At 38.8% G+C, this 21,389-nt stretch overlaps 1 protein-coding gene across 1 annotated transcript; it reads right to left on the minus strand.

Annotated features, from left to right (window-relative positions):
* Window positions 1-1,144: 1,144 nt before the first annotated feature.
* Window positions 1,145-20,503, minus strand: b4galnt3a (beta-1,4-N-acetyl-galactosaminyl transferase 3a). Its single transcript, XM_059504528.1, has 20 exons — window positions 20,379-20,503; window positions 15,403-15,503; window positions 15,274-15,315; window positions 13,124-13,213; window positions 12,952-13,042; window positions 12,749-12,849; window positions 12,304-12,371; window positions 12,118-12,193; window positions 11,949-12,015; window positions 11,561-11,704; window positions 11,359-11,465; window positions 10,765-10,865; window positions 10,590-10,651; window positions 6,781-6,958; window positions 6,107-6,330; window positions 3,631-3,784; window positions 3,465-3,537; window positions 3,203-3,356; window positions 2,602-2,728; window positions 1,145-1,900 (listed from the first exon to the last, which is right to left on the minus strand). Exons 1-20 carry the CDS (start codon window positions 20,500-20,502, stop codon window positions 1,798-1,800), a joined length of 2,187 nt encoding a protein of 728 aa, XP_059360511.1. The 5' UTR covers window position 20,503; the 3' UTR covers window positions 1,145-1,797.
* Window positions 20,504-21,389: the final 886 nt, after the last annotated feature.

Below are 21,389 nucleotides of genomic sequence, written 5' to 3' on the forward strand. Positions count from 1 at the left end.
GCCTGATGAACAACAGCAGAAAACCGTAGCCACTCCCTAGAAACTACTTAAAACTCCCTAGCAACCATGAATTAGCAACCAGAAAAACCTCAACATTTTCCTGCAACACTGAGAAATTTGATGACTTGTGTAATAATTGTCATGGCAGGTCCAACATTGTTTTGAGTTTTACCTTAATGAGGTACACCACTTTAAAACTGTAGACTCAATTTGCAAATGTCAATTTAAAAGCAAAAGATGCTTTTACAATATGAAAAAATAAAAATTCAATGCCCTTCAATCCTTTATTTTTATTAATTTTTTTATTAACAAATTATAGTTACTTTAAACATAATACAGTTATTTTAATTTGTCAAGTAGCCTTGTGATAAGCCAGATAATGTACAGTCAGCTTGTTAAATTTGGAACCAAATCTTTTGAAAATATTTACAGAAAAGTGTTACCATAACTTAATCAGTGTATTTAATTATAGTGTAATAACTCTGATTGAAAAGTATATTCTTTTACAGAAATATTCTTTTAAGGAAACAGAATGGTTGCCAATATCTGTAATTTTCCATTAAGATGTATGCTGCTTGTCTTTTACTTATCACATGAAAATAAAATTCTTGTTATTGGTTGAATGAACTGAAAGTCTTAGTTTGGCCAAATAAAATCATGGATTAATGATCAAACGCTGTTTGAGAAATTTCTACAAGCTTCAGTAGTAAGTTGAGAGGGTAGCGACATCTAAAGCTGGGATCATCTAAAGTGTCTCACACTGTATTTTTAGACCATTTGTTCTTTGCAACTAATCACTCAACCTTGAAGAACATTTGAGTACACACCCTCCACTATAAACACAAAGCCAGAAGAGAAAAGAACATGGGCTTCCATATATTAATACTTCACTGTTCAGAAGTTCAAAATCATGTGACATTGAAGACTGGAGTAATGGCTACTGAAACTTCAGCTTTGCTACCACAGGAATAAATTGCATTTTAGAATAAATTAAAATAGAAAACAATATTTACTTAAAATAATTCACCATATGACATTTTTTTTCTACTGTATTTTTAATCAAATCAATAGAGCCTGGGTCAGCACATAAAATACTTATTAAAAACAACAGCAACAACATTAAAACAATTAATCTACTCCAAGTTTTTGTTATTTTATTATTTCATATTTATTACAGTCATTTTTTGAGAATAGTAGGTTTCTTTTCTTTTCTTTACTTTACTTTTCTTTTTTAAATCAACACTTGGTTACAACACTGTGGCCAAGGTCATTTGCTAAGCAGAACCAGTTTTGTGTGTAAAGAACTATACTGTAACTATGTTGAAGCTGAAAAAAATAATTGCTAACAAGGGAAACAAAATAACCTTCAGATGTGTATATTATTATCTTCTTAGAGTATTAGGCTTACATTTATATGAATTTACAACAACTTCATTGAAAGGCCAAAAATAATTCTGTTAGTAAAGGCTGCCATCAGTGCTAATGACCCCCCCCCCCCACACACACACACACATGCACTACACCAGTGAAACTCCACCCTGCAACCAGTTCTAGATTTCAAAACATATCAGTCACAGGGCTGATTGTCTACACAACTCTGGATCAAATCCTAACCTCTGGCCTTAATTTACACCCTAAGTATAGTGTTGGTAGCATGACTGCTTGATTGAGTTGTATGACTGACTGTGGAGGCAAGGTTTGTACTCTGGTTTGAAAAAAAAAAAAAAAAAACATACACACAAAGTATACCTTAAAGTATATTAAAGAAAAAAATGTGATTTAGCATTTAACATTTGATTAGCTTTGATGACTGTTTTCCCACATCCCACGTTTGGAATGAAATTGGTGAAAAAAATTCCTGAGGTGCAGTCGTTCCACCTCTAACCCATTTCCTAAGACTCTAAAAGAGAAAAATAAGAGATTAACAAAGACTTACTACATATAAATTTAGAGATTATACACCTAAAGGTAACTGTTATTATTATTCTTTTTATTATCAGTAGTCATAGAAGTAATTCGAACAAGTAATTCGGGTATTTATTCAAGTGATTTCAAAATTCCCTGTAACATGGGTACATTTACACGACAATGATTGTCCTAAAAATGGAAAAGATTCCTTTATTTTCCTTTTATGAAATTTTTTGCATAGAGACCACAACGTTGTCAAAACAATCCTCGTTTACACTGATCCGCCAAAACTATAAAAACGCTGCATTATCATGCCAGCCCAGGACTTTAAACATTATGTTTCTTTACATCTTCATAGTTTATTCAGAATTATTTTAAAAAGCTTGCACTTTGACCCATTTCCAAAAGTTTTCAGACCCCTAAAATGCTGTTGTCGTGTAAATGAACTGCCTGTTCAAAATGCATATGTCCCCTCTCCCAATTTTTGTTAAAAATGGTCATATAAACACCCCGAAAACAGCTTTTTATGTGTTCATAATGATACTTCTCAAAAGTACTATCCTTTCTGCAAAACTGCAAAACTCTTTTAATTAGCAAAAAATTACTGAGTGCACTGTTGTAATAAAAAAAAAGAAAAAAAGAAAAACACCTAGGAAATTTGTAATAATTGCAAAGATGTTGGGCTTTCATTACCTGTCTAATAACTCCCAGTCTTCACCCCCCCATTTGTCTTTGAATTCTCTCATATTCATGCCTCCAATACGGGCCATGTCTGACTTGTAGATTCCCATCAGACCATAACCAGCAACCTCCCAGAGCCCTATGACAGAAATATTTTAACTCAAATAAAGTGTAGATTAGCATTATTATCATGACAAATATGAATATGTACCACCACGTACCAGTGCCTGCAAGGCAGGAAAAGTTTAAAGATAATAGATGATAATAGTAGATGATAGTTTGTCATTCTGAAGCTTCACTGTTGTCATGACATGCCTCATGAAGGCAGTTATAGATTAAGTTTGCAAATGCATGCAAAAAAGAAGTTAAAAAAAGATTGACATTCAAATTTCAAAATGACACCATCACTGTCAGTAGATTTTGTATACTAGTTTCTGAATGTTTCTCTTCTGACACAAGTTTCTAGGATATTGTGGTTTCTAGATCTATGAGTCTAGATCTATCACCTGTTTCATCATCATCAATCATGGGGAAATTGTATGTCTGATCACTTTAAAAAACAATAAGATCTGATGAGCTTTGATGAACACTAAACAACATTGTAGACCAGTACCAGCTGGGGCTCTTGGGGAAGCACCACAATCCAGTCTCATCACAACTGGAGCATAGACCATCTTTCCCTCGACACAATGTTTTCGTATACTGTTTATTATATTCACAGGATAGTAGAGGTGCAGGTCACACAGGAACAAAATACTGTGTTCATCCTGTGAAGGAAGAACCAAAATGAAAACATATTTAATGTATCCATTCATTCATCCAAAACAGTAGCTTCAAACATGAATAGCTTTTATTGTTAAAATGATGTTACCTACTTCAACAAGATCTATTCCAGCCTGAAGGCCACCTGATCTTTGAAAATTACCATCCATCTTCTTAAATTTGTAACTGTATATTTGTGCATGTTGACGTCATTAGCCATATAATTGTGCACAGACAAACACACTCATATGTACAAAGAAAGTTGAAAAAGTGTTTTACCTGGGTAATGCTGCTTTTTTGAGTCTTTTCTCAATATCTATATCAGAGCTGCTGTAGTCTATAATTATTATATTAAAGTTTTTGTCCCCAGTGGCTCTGTACACTTTTTCCATTTCCCTGATAAACTGTATGATCCATCTGGCCTGATCTTTCACTGTTGGAAGATAAATGAAGACATTTACAGGTGCTGGTCAAATAATTAGAATATCATCAAAAAGTAGATTTCACTAATTCCATTCAAAAAGTGAAACTTGTATATTATATTCATTCATTACACGCAGACTGATATATTTCAAATGTTTATTTCTTTTAATTTGGATGATAATAACTGACAACTAAGGAAAATCCCAAATTCAGTATCTCAGAAAATTAAAATTTTACTTAAGACCAATACAAAGAAAGGATTTTTAGAAATCTTGGCCAACCGAAAAGTATGAACATGAAAAGTATGAGCATGTACAGCACTCAATACTTAGTTGGGGCTCATTTTGCCTGAATTACTGCAGCAGTACGGCGTGGCATGGAGTCGATCAGTCTGTGGCACTGCTCAGGTGTTATGAGAGCCCAGGTTGCTCTGATAGTGGCCTTCAGCTCTTCTGCATTCTTGGGTCTGGCATATCGCATCTTCCTTTTCATAATACCCCATAGATTTTCTATGGGGTTAAGGTCATGCGAGTTTGCTGGCCAATTAAGAACAGGGATATCATGGTCCTTAAACCAGGTACTGGTAGCTTTGGCACTGTGTGCAGGTGCCAAGTCCTGTTGGAAAATGAAATCCGCATCTCCATTAAGTTGGTCAGCAGCAGGAAGCATGAAGTGCTCTAAAACTTCCTGGTATACAGCTGCGTTGACCTTGGACCTCAGAAAACACAGTGGACCAACACCAGCAGATGACATGGCACCCCAAACCATCACTGACTGTGGAAACTTTACACTGGACCTCAAGCAATGTGGATTGTGTGCCTCTCCTCTCTTCCTCCAGACTCTGGGACCCTGATTTCCAAAGGAAATGCAAAATTTACTTTCATCAGAGAACATAACTTTGGACCACTCAGCAGCAGTCCAGTCCTTTTTGTCTTTAGACCAGGCGAGATGCTTCTGGCGCTGTCTGTTGTTCAAGAGTGGCTTGACACAAGGAATGTGACAGCTGAAAACCATGTCTTGCATTCGTCTGTGCAAAGTGGTTCTTGAAGCACTGACTCCAGCTGCAGTCCACTCTTTGTGAATCTTCCCCACATTTTTGAATGGGTTTTGTTTCACAATCCTCTCCAGGGTGCGGTTATCCCTATTGCTTGTACACTTTTTTTCTACCACATCTTTTCCTTCCCTTCCCCTCTCTAATAATGTGCTTGGACACAGAGCTCTGTGAACAGCCATCCTCTTTTGCAATGACCTTTTGTGTTTTGCCCTCCTTGTGCAAGGTGCCAATGGTCATATTTTGGACAACTGTCAAGTCAGCATTCTTCCCCATGACTGTGTAGGCTACAGAACTAGACTGAGAGACTATTTAAAGGCCTTTGCAGGTGTTTTGAGTTAATTAGCTGATTAGAGTGTGGCACCAGATGTCTTCAAAATTGAACCTTTTCACAATATTCAAATTTTAAATACTGAATTTGGGATTTTCCTTAGTTGTCAGTTATACTCATTCAAATTAAAAGAAATAAATATTTGAAATATATCAGTCTGTGTGTAATGAATGAATTTCACTTTTTGAATAGAATTAGTGAAATAAATAAACTTTTTGATGATAATCTAATTATATGACCAGCACCTGTATAATTTTGTCCTAGGAACACATGGCGATATCTGATGATTCAAATCAAAGCAAAAAAATGACACATTCAATTTAGTAATGGTGCATTGCACTGTTGGCATATTGAGTTTTTGTCAAGGAAAAAAGTTCCCATTGTTGCCAAACTTGTAATTCCAAGGTAATTACACAGTAGTTATAAGGTAATTATAAGAGCTTTGGCATTATATAAAAACAACTAAAATGCCACAAATGGACTGGGATGGTGTGTTAAAAAGACTTAGAAATGCAAGTTTTCAAAGTGACAGTCCATCATGTCACCAAAACTTCTATTGCATCACACCTCTGTTGACTAGTTAGTAAGAGAAAGAGTAGTAGTAGTAAGAGTTTCGAGAAATGTTTTTGGAAACAGAATTTCACATATTCCACTTCATTTCAACCTGAAAAGGCACTTAATTTACCCCTGAATATTGGTAACTTATGACAACATATTAATATCTTAATATGTGTAACCGCCTATTCAGTTACTTGGATATCTGTCTATTTTGCTATAGCCTGAATGTGATTCATTTTGTTAAAGCCATGTATTTGGTAGTTAATTTTGTTTTGAGTCTAAAGACATAAGTAGTTCCTAGTCAAATGTCAGAGTTGTCATTTTGTAATTTTAGTAATTACAACAAGACTTGAATGCAGCACAGTTAAAAGACAGATATTGATTTTTTTCACCTGCCACAATAATATGAACAGCAGCAGATGGGTTCCAGCTGAATGCTTCTGGACTGCAGAGAACTGTTAGCTTCCTTGAATCCTCAGATAGTGCATAAACATAACGCGAAACAAGAACTTTCTGACCCTGTGGGCCCACAAGTTCAAGTTCCACCAGATAACGGCTGCCCACGTCATGGTCTTCACGCCTTACAATATTCATCACACGCAGCAGGGAGTATCCACTGTGAAAAAAAAGACACCAAAAGCTATAATCTCAAAAATATGTGTGCACATCATACCTTCTTCTGTATTGCCATGTTTTAACGGAACAAAGTCTCATTCTGTACACATACTTTTGGCAAAAGTAGGTTCAGCTGTCACTTAAGTTAAGAACAAAACAAATAAGATAAAAAATTGACTCAACTTGCCCCACTTTAAGGGTAAGATTTTGATATGAATTAATGTTGGAAAATCATCTCTAGAGAAACTCATAAACTAACCAGTAAAAGGTTTACCATTCTGAATATTTATTATTTGCTAAACAAAGAAAAGTTAAATTCTTGTTAGAATATCGAAAGATTTCTCCAACCCTTTGAGGCTGAAGTTTTTTCAATGCCTAACTTCTTCCCTATATATTTGTTTAATAATTGACAAGCAATTTTAAGTGAGAGGTAAGCACTGGACAAGATTACCGTGTCTCTTCTCTTGAATGCAGTGCTTTTAAAAAAGCTCTAACGATGGGCATGGCATGACTTTGGGACATCACAATGTTTCCAGTTGTTCTGCAGGAATCTGCCACAACGGCAGTTTGCTTTGAAGCCACATTGAGGGGTTTCACATCATAGACGCGCTGCCAGAAAGGACCTTCACCTATTTTGGATTTTGTAAAATATGTTAATGCACTGAATTTCTTGAGTATTATGTTTGCACTATATTTAGCATATACATTGAGCATACAAATGTAAAATTAAAGTATTTTTGAAGCGTTCTAGATATTAGCAAAGAACTTTCTTCATATTAAGAACCATTTTTTCACTGTATTGTTGGGTAATGTAAATGATATGGACTCAATCCATCTCAAATAATCAGGTGTGATTAATTCATTACATTTATATAGCGCTTTTCTAGGCACTCAAAACGCTTTACATTCTCAGGGGGTATCTCCTCATCCACCACCAGTGTGCTGCATCCACCTGGATGATGCGACGGCAGCCATAGCGCACCAGAACGCCCACCACACACCAGCTTACTGGTGGAGAGGAGACAGAGAGATGAAGCCAATCAGCAGATATGGGGATTGTTAGGAGGCCATGATGGTCGGAGGCCAATGGGCGAATTTAGCCAGGATGCCGAGGTCACACCTTTACTCTTTTTCGAAAGACATCCTGGGATTTTTAATGACCACAGAGAGTCAGGACCTCGGTTTAACGTCTCACCCGAAGGACAGTGCTTGTTGACAGTATAGTGTCCCCATCACTACACTGGGGCGCTAGGACCCACACAGTGCACAGGGTGAGCACCACCTGCTGGCCTCACTAGCACCTCTTCCAGCAGCAACCTAGTTTTCCCAGGAGGTCTCCCATCCAGGTACTGACCAGGGGTGCGTTTCCCGAAAGCATCGTTAGCCAACTATGGTCGCAAGTTCCGTCGTTACCAACGTAGTTCAACGATTTGGTGTTTCCCAAAGCCATAGTTCAAACGAACATTCGCAAATTGCATCGCAAACTTGTGTCGTTGGAACGACAGCTCTCCACCTGTGGTTAGAAGCATAGTTCGTTGTTAGTTTGCTGTGTCGACGTCGTTGATTGCGCCGCACCTGGGCTATGTTCTATTCAGAGTTATCGACCCTATGCCCTAATTCCTTTAGACGATTTCACCATCCACTTTTAATGATTTAAAAGACTTAAACTTGTGGTTAAAGTTTATTACCTAATTCGCCTTCTTTGTTTTTATTACAAATGCAGTTTGAAACTATATAGCAACGCAATTATTCTCCCTTTGAAGTGCCCTCTGAAAGCATTAATCTTGCCGATTGGAACACAGCCGCATCGTTTCGTTTATGCGAAGAAACGGTGAGTTTGTCGAGTGAGTTACCTTTGTAAAAACATTCCAAAAGACATATTTGTCATATAACAAAATTTGGTAAAACAGTGTGTTAGAGGTTAGAGGTCACTTATATGAAATGTTAACACTCAAATCAAAGTAATTTTATAGTAAATGAATGTACAAAATAAAGTAACAAAAATGTATAAATATGTGAAAGATTTTGTTGTTTTTACAGAATTATAAAATAGAATACTCTCTACAAATGTGTTTGTGTATGTACGTATATATATATATATATATATATATATATATATATATATATATATATAGAGAGAGAGAGAGATAGAGAGAGACAGACAGATACACAGTATAGACACTGTTTGCAAAATTATTTTTTTGTGCGTGTTTTTAAGTGTTCATTTCATGCATATCAGCAAATAAACCGATGTTATGTCAGATTAAATAAATGGTTTAAACTGCAAAGGTGGCTGGATGCTGCACAGGTGACAGGAGGTATGGGTGAAGAAGATATCCTTTGTCTCCCAGCAGCCAGCTATCACCAAAGCCATGCATCCTCTTCAGCCACCTGCAAACTGCAGAAGTGGCCCACACAAAAGAGTCATGTGTGCTTCCATCACCCATCCATCAGGCCATCACCCACCACCTCCAGAAATTTCCAACAGCATAACAATGGAGTGTAGTTAACAACTGAATTTAAAGCAATGTTTCTTCTTATTGCCCTCTGGAGATATGAAGCCTGATGTTAGAGGACCAGGCAGGAGAGGGGGCTGATCTTGAAGGGCCAGACTGGAGAGGGCCTGATGTTGGAGGGCCAGACTGGAAAGGGCCTGATGTTGGAGGCCTGAACTTTGAAGGCAAAGGCCTGGTTGATCCACATGTATACCTCCAAGGATCCTTCCATTGCAACAGGCCCCAGGATGGCCAAAACTTTCTCTTCCTCTGAGGGAGAGGAGGAACTGTATTGATACCCCATCAGTCTTGTTTGCTTCCCTCTTACGTGCCGTAGACCTCCGTTTTGTCACAATTGCGAAGTCCCTCCATTATTCCTGACTTCTGGGCTTTGTTCGTATCCATAGCCAGCATAATTTTTTTTGAGTGATTTCTGCACAGATTTTAGTTTTGTCAGCATTTGTAATGCTGTTTTGCAGCTTTGAAAATAGCTGGACTCAATTATTTTCCCCCTCCTCCAAAAGAACTGCATATTCATGCTTTGAAAATTGGGGTTTTTGGCTAATTTTCATTAACACATGGCAGAATGGCAAGGAGACTTAAATAGGAAAAAATTAGCACAATAAGCATCAGGTGTCCACAACAGTTAAAAAAAAATATATATTTTTTAAATTGTGGTTAAGTAGCCTATATCAGTATTAGCTAAATAGCCTAATAAATAGTATGTATATGAAATTGTGAAATTATTGACATTGAGATAAGAAAAGAGCACATTTTTAACATTATATATGTGTGTATATAATGTATTGCAGAACAAATTAATGATTTGTTATTACTTGACTCCTACGTAACATCATTTCAAAAGCGTAATTCGAGTCGAAGAAAAGATAAAATAAAACCAAATTACTGAAGGTGGCGGTATGTGCTCATGTCTCCCGTCTGCCATCGAAGAAGAGGAAGAATGACGGCTCAAACCAGCGTAGTTTGAACGATGGATCTGCGACACAGGTACTATGGTTTCGGGAAACAGTAGTGACTAGCTTGTTGATTTCTTTAAAGATGTATCGTACTATGGTAGTTAAACCAGCGAGTTGCATCGTTGTACGGGAAACACACCCCTGGCTGAGCCCTGCTTAGCTTCAGTGGGCAACCGGTCTTGGGCTCCAGGGTGATATGGCTGCCGGCGATTACAACATGCTTTGTGCATACTAATGATACAAATTTATTTCCATTCTTTTTCACTATTATGTAAACATATTTGGCCAGTCTTGAATATTATCTAAAGCTAATTTCATGTGATGGCACTAACATACAATTTGTGGGCAGATTTTTTCCCCTGCTGTCAGCATGTATAAAAAATTATTTTGTGAATAAATAGTTGGTTATCTTTATTAAAAAAATAATAATAATGTTTTTTTTGAGGTTATATCTTAGGTTATTCTGATTAGCACGAATTTCAACTTCAAAATTTCAAATGAAAAGTAGTCATTAAATAAAATCCATATATATTAATATTCATGTGAACAGTTTTTACAAAACAGTATTACCTGCAATACCCAAAAAAATAGTTAAATAGCCATTGGACAATTAACAGCCTTGTGGCCTTAAGTGACATTAACCAAAAAATGTATTTTAAGAGCAGAATCGTTCACAACAAACCTAGGATTTTATTTTTCCTATTGCTTCAAGCTGTAAAATAAAATTTTACATTTACATTTTTAAAATTTCTTTATTTCTAAGATTAATTTTAGAATAAGAGTTTTACCTGTATTTATCGTTTTTACATCAGGATCTTCAACCTCAGTCAGATAAGAAGCAAGTCCTTTACTAAAAACAGCGAAGATGTGTACAATACATGCATGCACAAGTAGCATTAGTTGCAAACAGGAAATACTGGTAAAACATGATTAATGATTAAAAGAATACTGCATGCTTCATACTCTGCTTGAAATGATGGATCTTGTTTGTAGAAGCACATCTCATCATTGTTTGCATTGGTTTGTCTTGTGTAGTCATTTGGGTACACTGAAGAAAACTTAACCTACAAGAACAAGAAACCAAAGAAGAAAAATATATTCATTATTTTACTTAATAAAATAAATAAGCACTGTAAAGTTGTTTATTGGTGATTCTTGGAAAATGTATGTGTTGTCTTTGTTTTATTTTGTGTTTCCCAGCCTTTAAATACTTACATTGAATTCACACTGTAAAAAAAAAAAAAAAAAAAAAAAAAAAAAAAGATTTCTTTTGCCATGTAGCAATGGTTAACATTAGCATGCTAGCATAAGATGTAATGTTAGCATGGTAATGCTAACCCTCTCTTGGACATTTCTGTAATTTTAGTAATTGTTTACAGTATATTTCACCTTCTGGAGGCTGCGATTGTTCTCTAGAATCCTTCAACATCTATTTTGCAGACATAGTTGTTATCAGGGCCAACCAATCAGCAGAAATCAGTAGTTGTAATCAAAACAGAAGTTGTTTGTCAGTATCATAGCTTAGACTTTACAGAAGTTTAAAAATGATAAACTCACCAAATATACACCCTCATATCGTCCAATTTGTTCTTTGAGTATATAACTTGGACTGTAATGGCATTTGGGAAACAAATCTTTCAGGTTGGACTCATCTAGCATTTTGTCTGTTTAAACAGAGAGAACACGCTCGGTCTGTTTCAAAAAGAGATATGGCAAGAGTATTCTTAAAAATTCCTATGAAAATGTTGATAATGCTGACATTTATAGATGTGATCCCGTGGGTCTTCTCTGATCATGTCTCCTGCAGGATGGGGTGACATGGGAATCGGCTGAAGGAGCCTATCATAACTCGCTTTCGTTTGGGGTATGTGATCAATATCTCCCATTTGTAGAGAAGATTCATCTGACAAAAGAAGCAAGTCTACATGTTATCACGTTAAAGTCATAAAATTCAATATTGATAAACCTCTAGGAAATATATCAACACAGACAAGATCTTGTCCTTGTTAAGACTGAATCCTTTCTGTTGCAACTATACATATAACACCTTAAAGATGTTATGCCTTACAAGTCTTCATAACATCACTTCAACAACATCTGGCTCCTCTTACTGGGTTCATAATTTTGTTATTTTGGGACAATCATACCTTCATATAATGACAGAAACTCAGAGGTTATCACAGAAAAAAAGCCATTGTCACGGTTCAAACTCCACTGCAGAAAGGGGGGGGGGGGGATCTGATATTAATAAAATATAAAATTTTTGATTGTTCAAGCTAAATTGTCTAATATGTACACATATACTGTAGTACATACAGCTATTTCCAGATGATCCATTCCGCTGTTCTGTTTGAAAAGGATTTCAAAAAAATATTTCATGTCTTTCACCATCCTAAGAAAGAGAGAGACCCTATATTATGGCATGAGACAGTTTTCTTTTTTCGAGTATGCTTCCAAAAAAAATACAAATTAATTAATAAAAAAATAAAAAAATATTCATACAAGACAGGTTTGGATATCTGGGATGCAAATTTCCAATACTCGCCTGGAGCAGTCCATTCATTTCCTGTCTGATTCAGAACAGAAACATGCCACAATCACAATCAAATAGATTACATTTTTCCTTAAATATCAAAGAGTATTTAAACATTTAAGTCACATTTAATGTCTATATATAATTGTAGATTATATACTGTACCTACATTTAAAACTAAGTGGGATCAGTGAACAACTTTTTACCAACTTTAAACAAGATGTGTGTCTGGAATGACACCAGGGTGGGTAAATAAATACAGAATCATTTTTTAAATTTATTTTTAATGAATTGACATAAATTGCATCATTTAAACTTGCATTCATGTGTGGTATGTTTACTTCCATTATAAACGATGTTCCATATATCTACTTGAATCTCTAACAAACACATTTCATTCAGAACAGACATTACCTCACCAACATAGACAAGGCGTTGAAGGTTTTCTGGACTTTCATTTAAACTGAGCCAGAACTCTGAGTTATCATCAGAGGAAACAGCAAAAATATATTCATCTATAGGCAGAACAATATCAGTGCATTTGTTTACTGCCTCTACAAATGTTTAATTGAATTCAATTGTATAATAAAACTGATTTATTTTCATGCTGGACCCACCAGTTACTTCAGGATGGAGGTAGCCAAAGATTCTCAGACCGTAATTACTCCATTGAGGGGACACAGCAAGCCTGCTTACTGTAGTACGCACCTTAAGATAAACCCATGATATTATATTATATATGTTACTATAATTTATAATAGTACACAACTATATATGTAAAGAACTAACATTGGGAAATAGCGGATATAGCAGGTTATTCTTAAGTTGATCAAGAGATCCACCGCAGCAGTCATCAAAAACGTGCATGTTCACTCGTCCCTGAGGAGGAAATAAAAATACTCTAGGTTGTCTTAAAGCCATGATAGAATACAATGGTTGCAACTGGGATGTATTTGCATAAATGGAAAAGAGATTTTGCTTTTTAGAAATAATTTTTCTATTATATTATATTGCTATAATAGTTATGGAAAAGATGCTTGTTTTCTTTTTTCTTCTTCTGATTTAACAGAAATTGGGAGGGTTGATATATTGATTAAATGAACAAAATTTTTTTTTGTGATTCAACACATTTGAATGAAATTTAGGTTTAAAAATAAAATATATAAAAGGGGTCATACGATGCGATTTCAATTTTGCATTTTTCTTTGGGGTGTTACAAGTTCTTTGTGCGTAAACAACATATGTAAATTTGCAAAGACTAAAGTATCAAATCCGAAGAGATATTCTTTATAAAAGTTAAAGGAGCACTCCACTTTTTTTTTTTTAAATAGGCTATTTTTCCAACTCCCCTAAAGTTGAGTTTTCGAATCCATTCAGCCGATCTCCAGGTCTGGCGGTAGCACTTTTAGCTTAGCATAGAACATTGAATCTAATTGACTGTTAGCATCTCGATCAAAAATGACCAAAGATTTTTTATATTTTTCCTATTTAAAACTTGACTCTTCTGCAGTTACATCGTATACTAAGACCGATTGAAAATTAAAAGTTGTGATTTTCTAGGCCAATATGGCTAGGAACTATACTCTCATTCTGGCGTAATAATCAAGGAACTTTGCTGTCATACCATGGGTGCAGCAGGCGCAGTGATATTACGCAGCTCCTGAAAATAGTCCCCAGCAACTCTGCAAATTGCTGCAGCTACACATGACTATTTTCAGGTGCTGTGTAATATCACTGTGCCTGCTGCACCCATGTAACGGCAGCAAAGTTCCTAAAGCTAAAAGTGCTACCACCAGACCCGGAGATCAGCTGAATAGATTTGAAAACAGTAAAACTCAACTGCTTACTCTAGGGGAGTTGGAAAATGAGCCTTTAAAAAAAAAGTAGAGTGTTCCTTCAAGATTTGTCCATGCCATCCTAAAACGCCTCATTTAAACACACCCCCACATGACTACGTCTCGATGTGGGATGATTTCCATAACACCACCCAAATGTGTCCTTCTTTGAATCCGCCCGCCGCACCGTTCTCTAATCCGCTGGCCATTCCTCACTCGAGCCTGCAGTGTGTAACACATTTTATGGAGTAAAACATTTTACTGTTTCCTGAACCTGCAAACTAGCCTACAATGGGTTTGTGCTCAAAGGCTGTTCTATAAAGTGAGGCAGTTCCAAATTTGCAAGGACAGTCTGGTGCTTCTGACTCACAGCCTGTAAGTACGTTTTATATTTAAAGAATTTGCCACTCATGATTCAAAAGCGAGTTTTGAGCAGTTTCGCGCTTGTTGTTTGACATTTCTCCGATCACAAATGCTGACATGGATTTATGTTTACATGGCGCGATACGCAACACAATGTGTAAAAACACAGTATAAGTCATTATATTCAGTAATTATGTTCCCACTGGATGCAGCAAACGCCTTGTTTGTAATGGGTTTTATTGGTTTTGTCTCGTTGTGCTGGGAGACGGCATCATGGTATGTAAAGGGGCATAACATTTCCGTCACACGCCATCAGGCCAATCAGCCTACACCTAGCTTTTTCAGAGAGTTTGTAAAAATCAATAATGCATCAATTCAACAATAATGTACAGTATGTGGAAAAGAATGTGTTTTTGAACCTTAAACACATTGCATTACACCAAATACACAAAATAATGTTCTTTTTAGCAACGTCATATGACCCCTTTAAAATAAAATAAATAACAAATAGTTTCATTTCAGCATTTCAGTTCAGTTATATTATTTTAATATATTATTAATACAATATTATTTTTTTTCTTTAAAGAAATCTTTACATTTCTTCTTTAAATCCTCTTTAAATGTATTTTTCTTTAAGAAAGGTAACGTATTTTATGAAGAATATTGCAAAAATCTTAAGGATTCTCTTTTCTCTCTCTTTTTAAATCACAATGCATTTAATAAAAGTAATCTTATACACACCTTATATGTTTTGATTGGGTCTTGGTCATCAGCAATATTTTTCTAAGGACAGTCACAGGAATAAAAAAAGTATTAAAATCAGGGGATTGTGAGAGAAATTCTCTTGTTTCTAATCTTAAACAATCTTACCTGGATCTCCTGTACATCAGGGGGCTCTTCATCTAGAAGTGATTCACTCTTCTCGATATCTTTGTTGATGTTTGTTTTTGCAGGTCCTTGAGGAAGTAAAACTATACAAAGCCAAAATGTGGAAATGCAGATGCATTTGAATGGCTTACGTAATGAAATCACACATACATTGGTGGTATTGTAATACAGGGGTTTTCAAACTGTGGGTCGCGACCCACTCGTGGGTCACGGAATGGAACAAGGTGGGTCGCACAAAGTCACTTGGCTGCAGCTAATTTTGCGTTTCAATGACACACAGACACTAACACAGTTCAGTCTAGGGCTGCACGAATGTGACGAGTGGGGCGGGGCCTAGTGCCATGGGAACAGAGCTAGGCCGGTGGAGTGATTGGGAAATGAGCAACACTCACCGGTCTCAAGAACCACGGAGGAGATCGGAAAGATACAAAAGAGGAGCGATGACAGTGAAGGACGAGAGAGGACCAGGCCTGGGTTTTATTTTGTGTTTGTTTTTTATTTGTGCACGGCAGTCATCCGAGAGGGGCTGTCGCGCTGTTTTGTGTTTATTTGGTTATTAAAACTTTGTTTGATTGTCCGCCGGTTCCCACCTCTTTCCACGAAGGAGTCATCGAGGCGGTGGGCTGGAGTGAGTTCGCCCCCCCCCCCCCCCGGCAACTCACTCCAGCCCACCACATCGAGCACCCTCGGCGGCAGACTCCTTCGCCCTGCTCGATGGCACTGCGGATTCACCCCAGCGGCGAAGGATCTTCGGCAGCGCGCCCCTCCTTCCTCCCTGGCTTCGGCACCAGTGTAAAACATTAAAATCTTCACAATCACAGGAAGAAGGAGGCGGGAACTGGGAACCCACTCATCACAACGATATAGCCCACCAACATTAATAATGAACTGCAATATCCTTAGTGTGATTTTCAAATTGCAATTAAGTCCGTGTGCGTTGCGTGTTTTGAAGGTCTCAGAGCAATGTCATTAAAAGGTTCAATCGGTCTTTTTTTACCTATTTCACAATTATTTTAATCTCCAAACTGTTTTAGATAGTTCTGCTTTGCTTCTTATGCTTTTCTAAAAAAGTGTTGGATTGTGCTCCGTTCTCGCCGACACACACGGAAGGATCATGAATGCAACAAAACACAGCAGCGCAGATCACACTTCACTGGAGTGAGCCTGCTTCACGTTTTTATGGACACTACATATTTTAACGCCAGTAAACAAAAATTAAAACTTGTAAATTTGTAGTGAAATTTTCAGTTGTACTCTAAAATAAAATGGTTATTTTTCTTAAATACTTAATTTCTGTCATAAAAATTTTAAGTAAGATTAGGTTTAAAGTAATTTCACTCGTTGTTTTTTTTTTTTTTTTAATATTTTGGTGGGTCGTGAAATATATTACACTTGTCTAGGTGGGTCGTGGAATGGAAAAGTTTGGGAACCACTGTTGTAATATATTGTATGATACATTATCATATATATATATATATATATATATATATATATGTATACACACACACACACACACACACACACACACACACACACTGTCACGGCTTACGCTGCTGGAAGGAACACGGAGCCGAGGGATAAACGAAACAAGGATTTATTAAATAAAACATAGGCAAGGCAAGTGGCAAATAACAGGTGGCAAGTGGCAAGTGGCAAGTAACAGGTAACAAGTGACAAGTGACAAATGGACAAGTGGACAAGTAGACGAGTAGACCCGACAAAACAGAACTGAAAGGACAAGGCTTTTATACAATGGATAATGGGGAAACACAGGTGGATGGCATGACTAAATTAACAGGGACATGGAACACATGCGGAAAAGACTAGACACACCTGGGAACTAATCAAACCACACACGGAAGACAGAAACTGGGTCACAGGGGCAAAAACACACAAAATGAGTCCAGGTGTGTGACAGTACTCCCCCCTCCCGGTAGGTGCGTCCTCGCACCGTAGAAACAACAAAGGGAGGCGTGGGTGGGAACTTGGGAGGAGGTTCCGGTGGAGGACAGCCTCCCAGGAGGGGGCCAGCAGACAGGGACCACAGAGGAAGGAGCCAGGGAGGAGATGACGGAGGGAGGAGCCAGGGAGGAGACAGGAAGGATCTGAAGCAGGAGGTACCCAGCAGGACCCAGGCCACAGCCATAACGGCCCAAGGTGGGGCCGACGGTGGAAGGAGCCATGGAGGAGGAATGGTCACCGACTCCAGGGACTCGACCCACGGCAACGGAGCAAGTGGAGGAGGAGCCCGAGGTGGAGACGGAGAGCCGAAGAGCCAGGGTGACGGGGAGGAGCCGGAGGTCCTAGGCGGAACAGATGGCTCTGGTGACTGACGCGGCGATGTGGATCCGGAAGGCCGCGGTGAGGCCAGAGTGACCGAGGACTGAGGTGTAGCTGAGGGGATGAAGGAGCCTGACGGAGCCGGAGGGACGGAGGGATGAGGCGAAGCCGGAGGAGTGGAGTCCCGAGGCATAGGATGGACGACGCCAGACCAAGGCGGAGCCGGAGGGACGAGGGAGCCAGGCAGAGCCTGCGGACTGCCGGGCCACGGCGGAGAGGAAGGAGCTAGGAGCCATGGTGGAGCCGACGGGTCAACGGGCCGAGGCGGAGTCCAGGCCTCAGAGGCTGGAGGCGGAGGTGAGGGAGACGCCGACCAAGGCGTCGCTGGAGGATGGCGGTCCCGCTGAGCTCGCACCACAATGATGGTAGGCTGAGGGCGAGCAGAGGGGCAGCCAGACGACAGCGGAGGAGGAGGCAGGAGTGGGTGGGAGGGTGGGAATTTTGGAGGAGCAGGCATTGGAGTAAGCTCTGGGGCTGGAGCCCTTCCTGGGCTTAACGGAGGATCAGGAGCCCGTCCTGGGCTTAACGGAGGATCAGGAGCCCGTCCTGGGCTTAACGGGGGTTCAGGAGCCCGTCCTGGGCTTAACGGGGGTTCAGGAGCCCGTCCTGGGCTTAACGGGGGATCAGGAGCCCGTCCTGGGCTTAACGGGGGATCAGGAGCCCGTCCTGGGCTTAACGGGGGATCAGGGGCCCGTCCTGGGCTTAACGGGGAATCAGGAGCCCGTCCTGGGCTTAACAGAGGATCAGGAGCCCGTCCTGGGCTTAACGGAAGATCAGGAGCCCGTCCTGGGCTTAACGGAGGATCAGGAGCCCGTCCTGGGCTTAAAGGAGGATCAGGAGCCCGTCCTGGGCTTAAAGGAGGATCAGGAGCCCTTCCTGGGCTTAACAGAGGATCAGGAGCCCGTCCTGGGCTTAACGGGGGAACAGGAGCCCGTCCTGGGCTTAACAGAGGATCAGGAGCCCGTCCTGGGCTTAACAGAGGATCTGGCATAGGTGCATTGGAAACCCCCTCATTTTGACCCATTTGGCGCTCCACATTATGCTCCCTCGTGGTGGGCAGTGTCGCCGGCTCTCGCACCTGGTCTGACGGGTTGCTCTCTGGCTCTCCGTCATCGGTGGGCTCGGGCTTATGCCTCGTACCGTGGGGAGATTGTAGGCTGGGCTCTGGGTCCAGAGTGGACCTGGCGAGATCCTCCATTGGGCCGACCATGAGAGGTGACCCATTTCTCACCAGATTCCACTCTATAAAGGCGGCGAAATCCTCCCGAGGACCATCTTCGGGCGACAACGCTCTGCACCTGGAGTTCAGGCTGGCGTGATAAAAGGTGCAGAGCGCGTGGTCCGGGTAGCTGGTGGCATTAGCTAGGAAGAGATACCGTCTCGTATGGTCCTCGAGAGAAAGCCCCTTCTGCTCCAGCAGGAGGAGGAGGTATTCGGGGCGATAGAGGGGATCCATGACACACTACGGAAAGAAAAAGACTGTGAAAAAACGGAAAACAAAACGGAGGGAAAACACGCAGTTTTTAACTTTTAGGTCGGGTCTTCTGTCACGGCTTACGCTGCTGGAAGGAACACGGAGCCGAGGGATAAACGAAACAAGGATTTATTAAATAAAACATAGGCAAGGCAAGTGGCAAATAACAGGTGGCAAGTGGCAAGTGGCAAGTAACAGGTAACAAGTGACAAGTGACAAATGGACAAGTGGACAAGTAGACGAGTAGACCTGACAAAACAGAACTGAAAGGACAAGGCTTTTATACAATGGATAATGGGGAAACACAGGTGGATGACATGACTAAATTAACAGGGACATGGAACACATGCGGAAAAGACTAGACACACCTGGGAACTAATCAAACCACACACGGAAGACAGAAACTGGGTCACAGGGGCAAAAACACACAAAATGAGTCCAGGTGTGTGACACACACACACACACACGTGTGTTTTTGAAAAAAGTGGGGACATCCCATAAACGTAATGGTTTTTATACTGTACAAACTGAATATTCAATGGCCCTACACCAACCCTACATCTAACCTTAACCCTCACAGGAAACTTTGTGCATTTTAACTTTTTAAAAAAAAAAACAAAACAAAAAAAAACCTCATTCTGTATGATTTATAAGTGTTTTGAAAAATGGGGACATGGGTTATGTCCTCATAAGTCACCCTACCCTTGTAATACCTGTGTTATACCCATGTCATACTATGTTATACAGAGTTGTGTCCTGATATGTCACGCACCCCCCCCCCCCACACACACACACATATAAGTTCTATGGAAAAGTGTGCATTCTACAATGGCAACAGAAAAGCCTGACGCAAATAAACAAACATACAAATAATTCCTAACTAAAAAAATCATACTGTAGATCTGACATGTTATGAATGGCTAATTTAAACAAATCAATCTTATTCTTCAGTTTTGTGCTTGCAAAATGTTTCTAAATTATCTGACATCTTTGATCTGGATCTTGGGACTTGATCTCCATTACATAAGAAAATTCCTGACTAAGAATATCAGACAATTAAAGTTTGAAGAAAGATTAAAAAGCATTAAACAACAGCCCAAAATTAAAGAACATAATCCAGCCATTATAAATAATGGTAACTTACCAGCAGGCAACATGTTTTTTTGTGCTCCCAAAGATATGAAAACATAAATCATAATACATATAACGAGTAGATAAAATAAATACAACATCACCTTGCGGTGATGAAAAGTTCTCACAGTGAACATTCTGCTAGACTGTGAGCCCAGTATGATGTCTAGTATGTATTAGGCTAGGCTTTAGACACCATTGTCTCACACAAAAACCGGCTGAACAAGATAGGAGTACGTTTGTGTGGCGAGGTTTAGTTAAATATTCTACAGACTCTACTCTAGAATCTATCTCTCTACGTTTTGCACTAGATCTAAACCTGACCAGGGAGATCTTAACAGCATGTTCAAAATGAAGAGAAAGGCTAGGAAAAAATGTAAATATAAAATGTCTTTTATTTGGAACTCAAGAAAGGTAAAATAAAAAACAATGATTTAGGGTGAAGATCATATGTTATGTGCTTCGGTAATTCCTATTACTTGTTCCCATCTTTAAAAGCTGAATTGAACAAGCCTATAAATATTATATAGTTATAGTTATATAACTAAATTAAATATATAACTATCCATTATATATAATCAGTGTTATTTACCTTTTTTGAGGTATGGTTATATTTCTGTCTATACAGTTAGCTGTCACACTTTAGTTTAGGGACCAATTCTCACTATTAACTAACTATAAACTATGCCTTTTGCCTCAATTTGATGGTTATTAATAGTCTGCTCTCAAATCTTTAGTTTCCTATGAGAAACATTTTGGTCAGAATAAAATGAGGCGTGAGGAAAAAGTATATTTCAGTGCTTTGCAAGAGAATGTGAATGTTTTAGGGGAACACCATAATTTTATGAGAGTATGTAATAGTTTTGTGAGCAAATGCAAAAGCTTTGAAATACAATTGTATTGGTGGAAATTCCACCATGTCCATCCATGTCCCCTTAAGGGCTCTGTACTTTTTGATGGACATCAGTACAAATTTTGTTAATTTATTAAATATTCATGTATTCATATATACATGTTCAAAATT

This window comes from Carassius carassius, chromosome 22 (genome assembly GCF_963082965.1).
Source record: "Carassius carassius chromosome 22, fCarCar2.1, whole genome shotgun sequence".
Taxonomy (NCBI): domain Eukaryota; kingdom Metazoa; phylum Chordata; class Actinopteri; order Cypriniformes; family Cyprinidae; genus Carassius; species Carassius carassius.

Coding starts and splice junctions, on each gene's coding strand:
- b4galnt3a (XM_059504528.1), bottom strand. CDS start 20,502: ATGTTCACTGTGAGAACTTTTCATCACCGCAAGGTGATGTTGTATTTA. Junction 15,504..20,378: donor AAAAAACATGTTGCCTGCTG/GTAAGTTACCAT, acceptor GGCTTTGTATAG/TTTTACTTCCTCAAGGACCT. Junction 11,466..11,560: donor ACGGGATCACATCTATAAAT/GTCAGCATTATC, acceptor CTGTTTAAACAG/ACAAAATGCTAGATGAGTCC.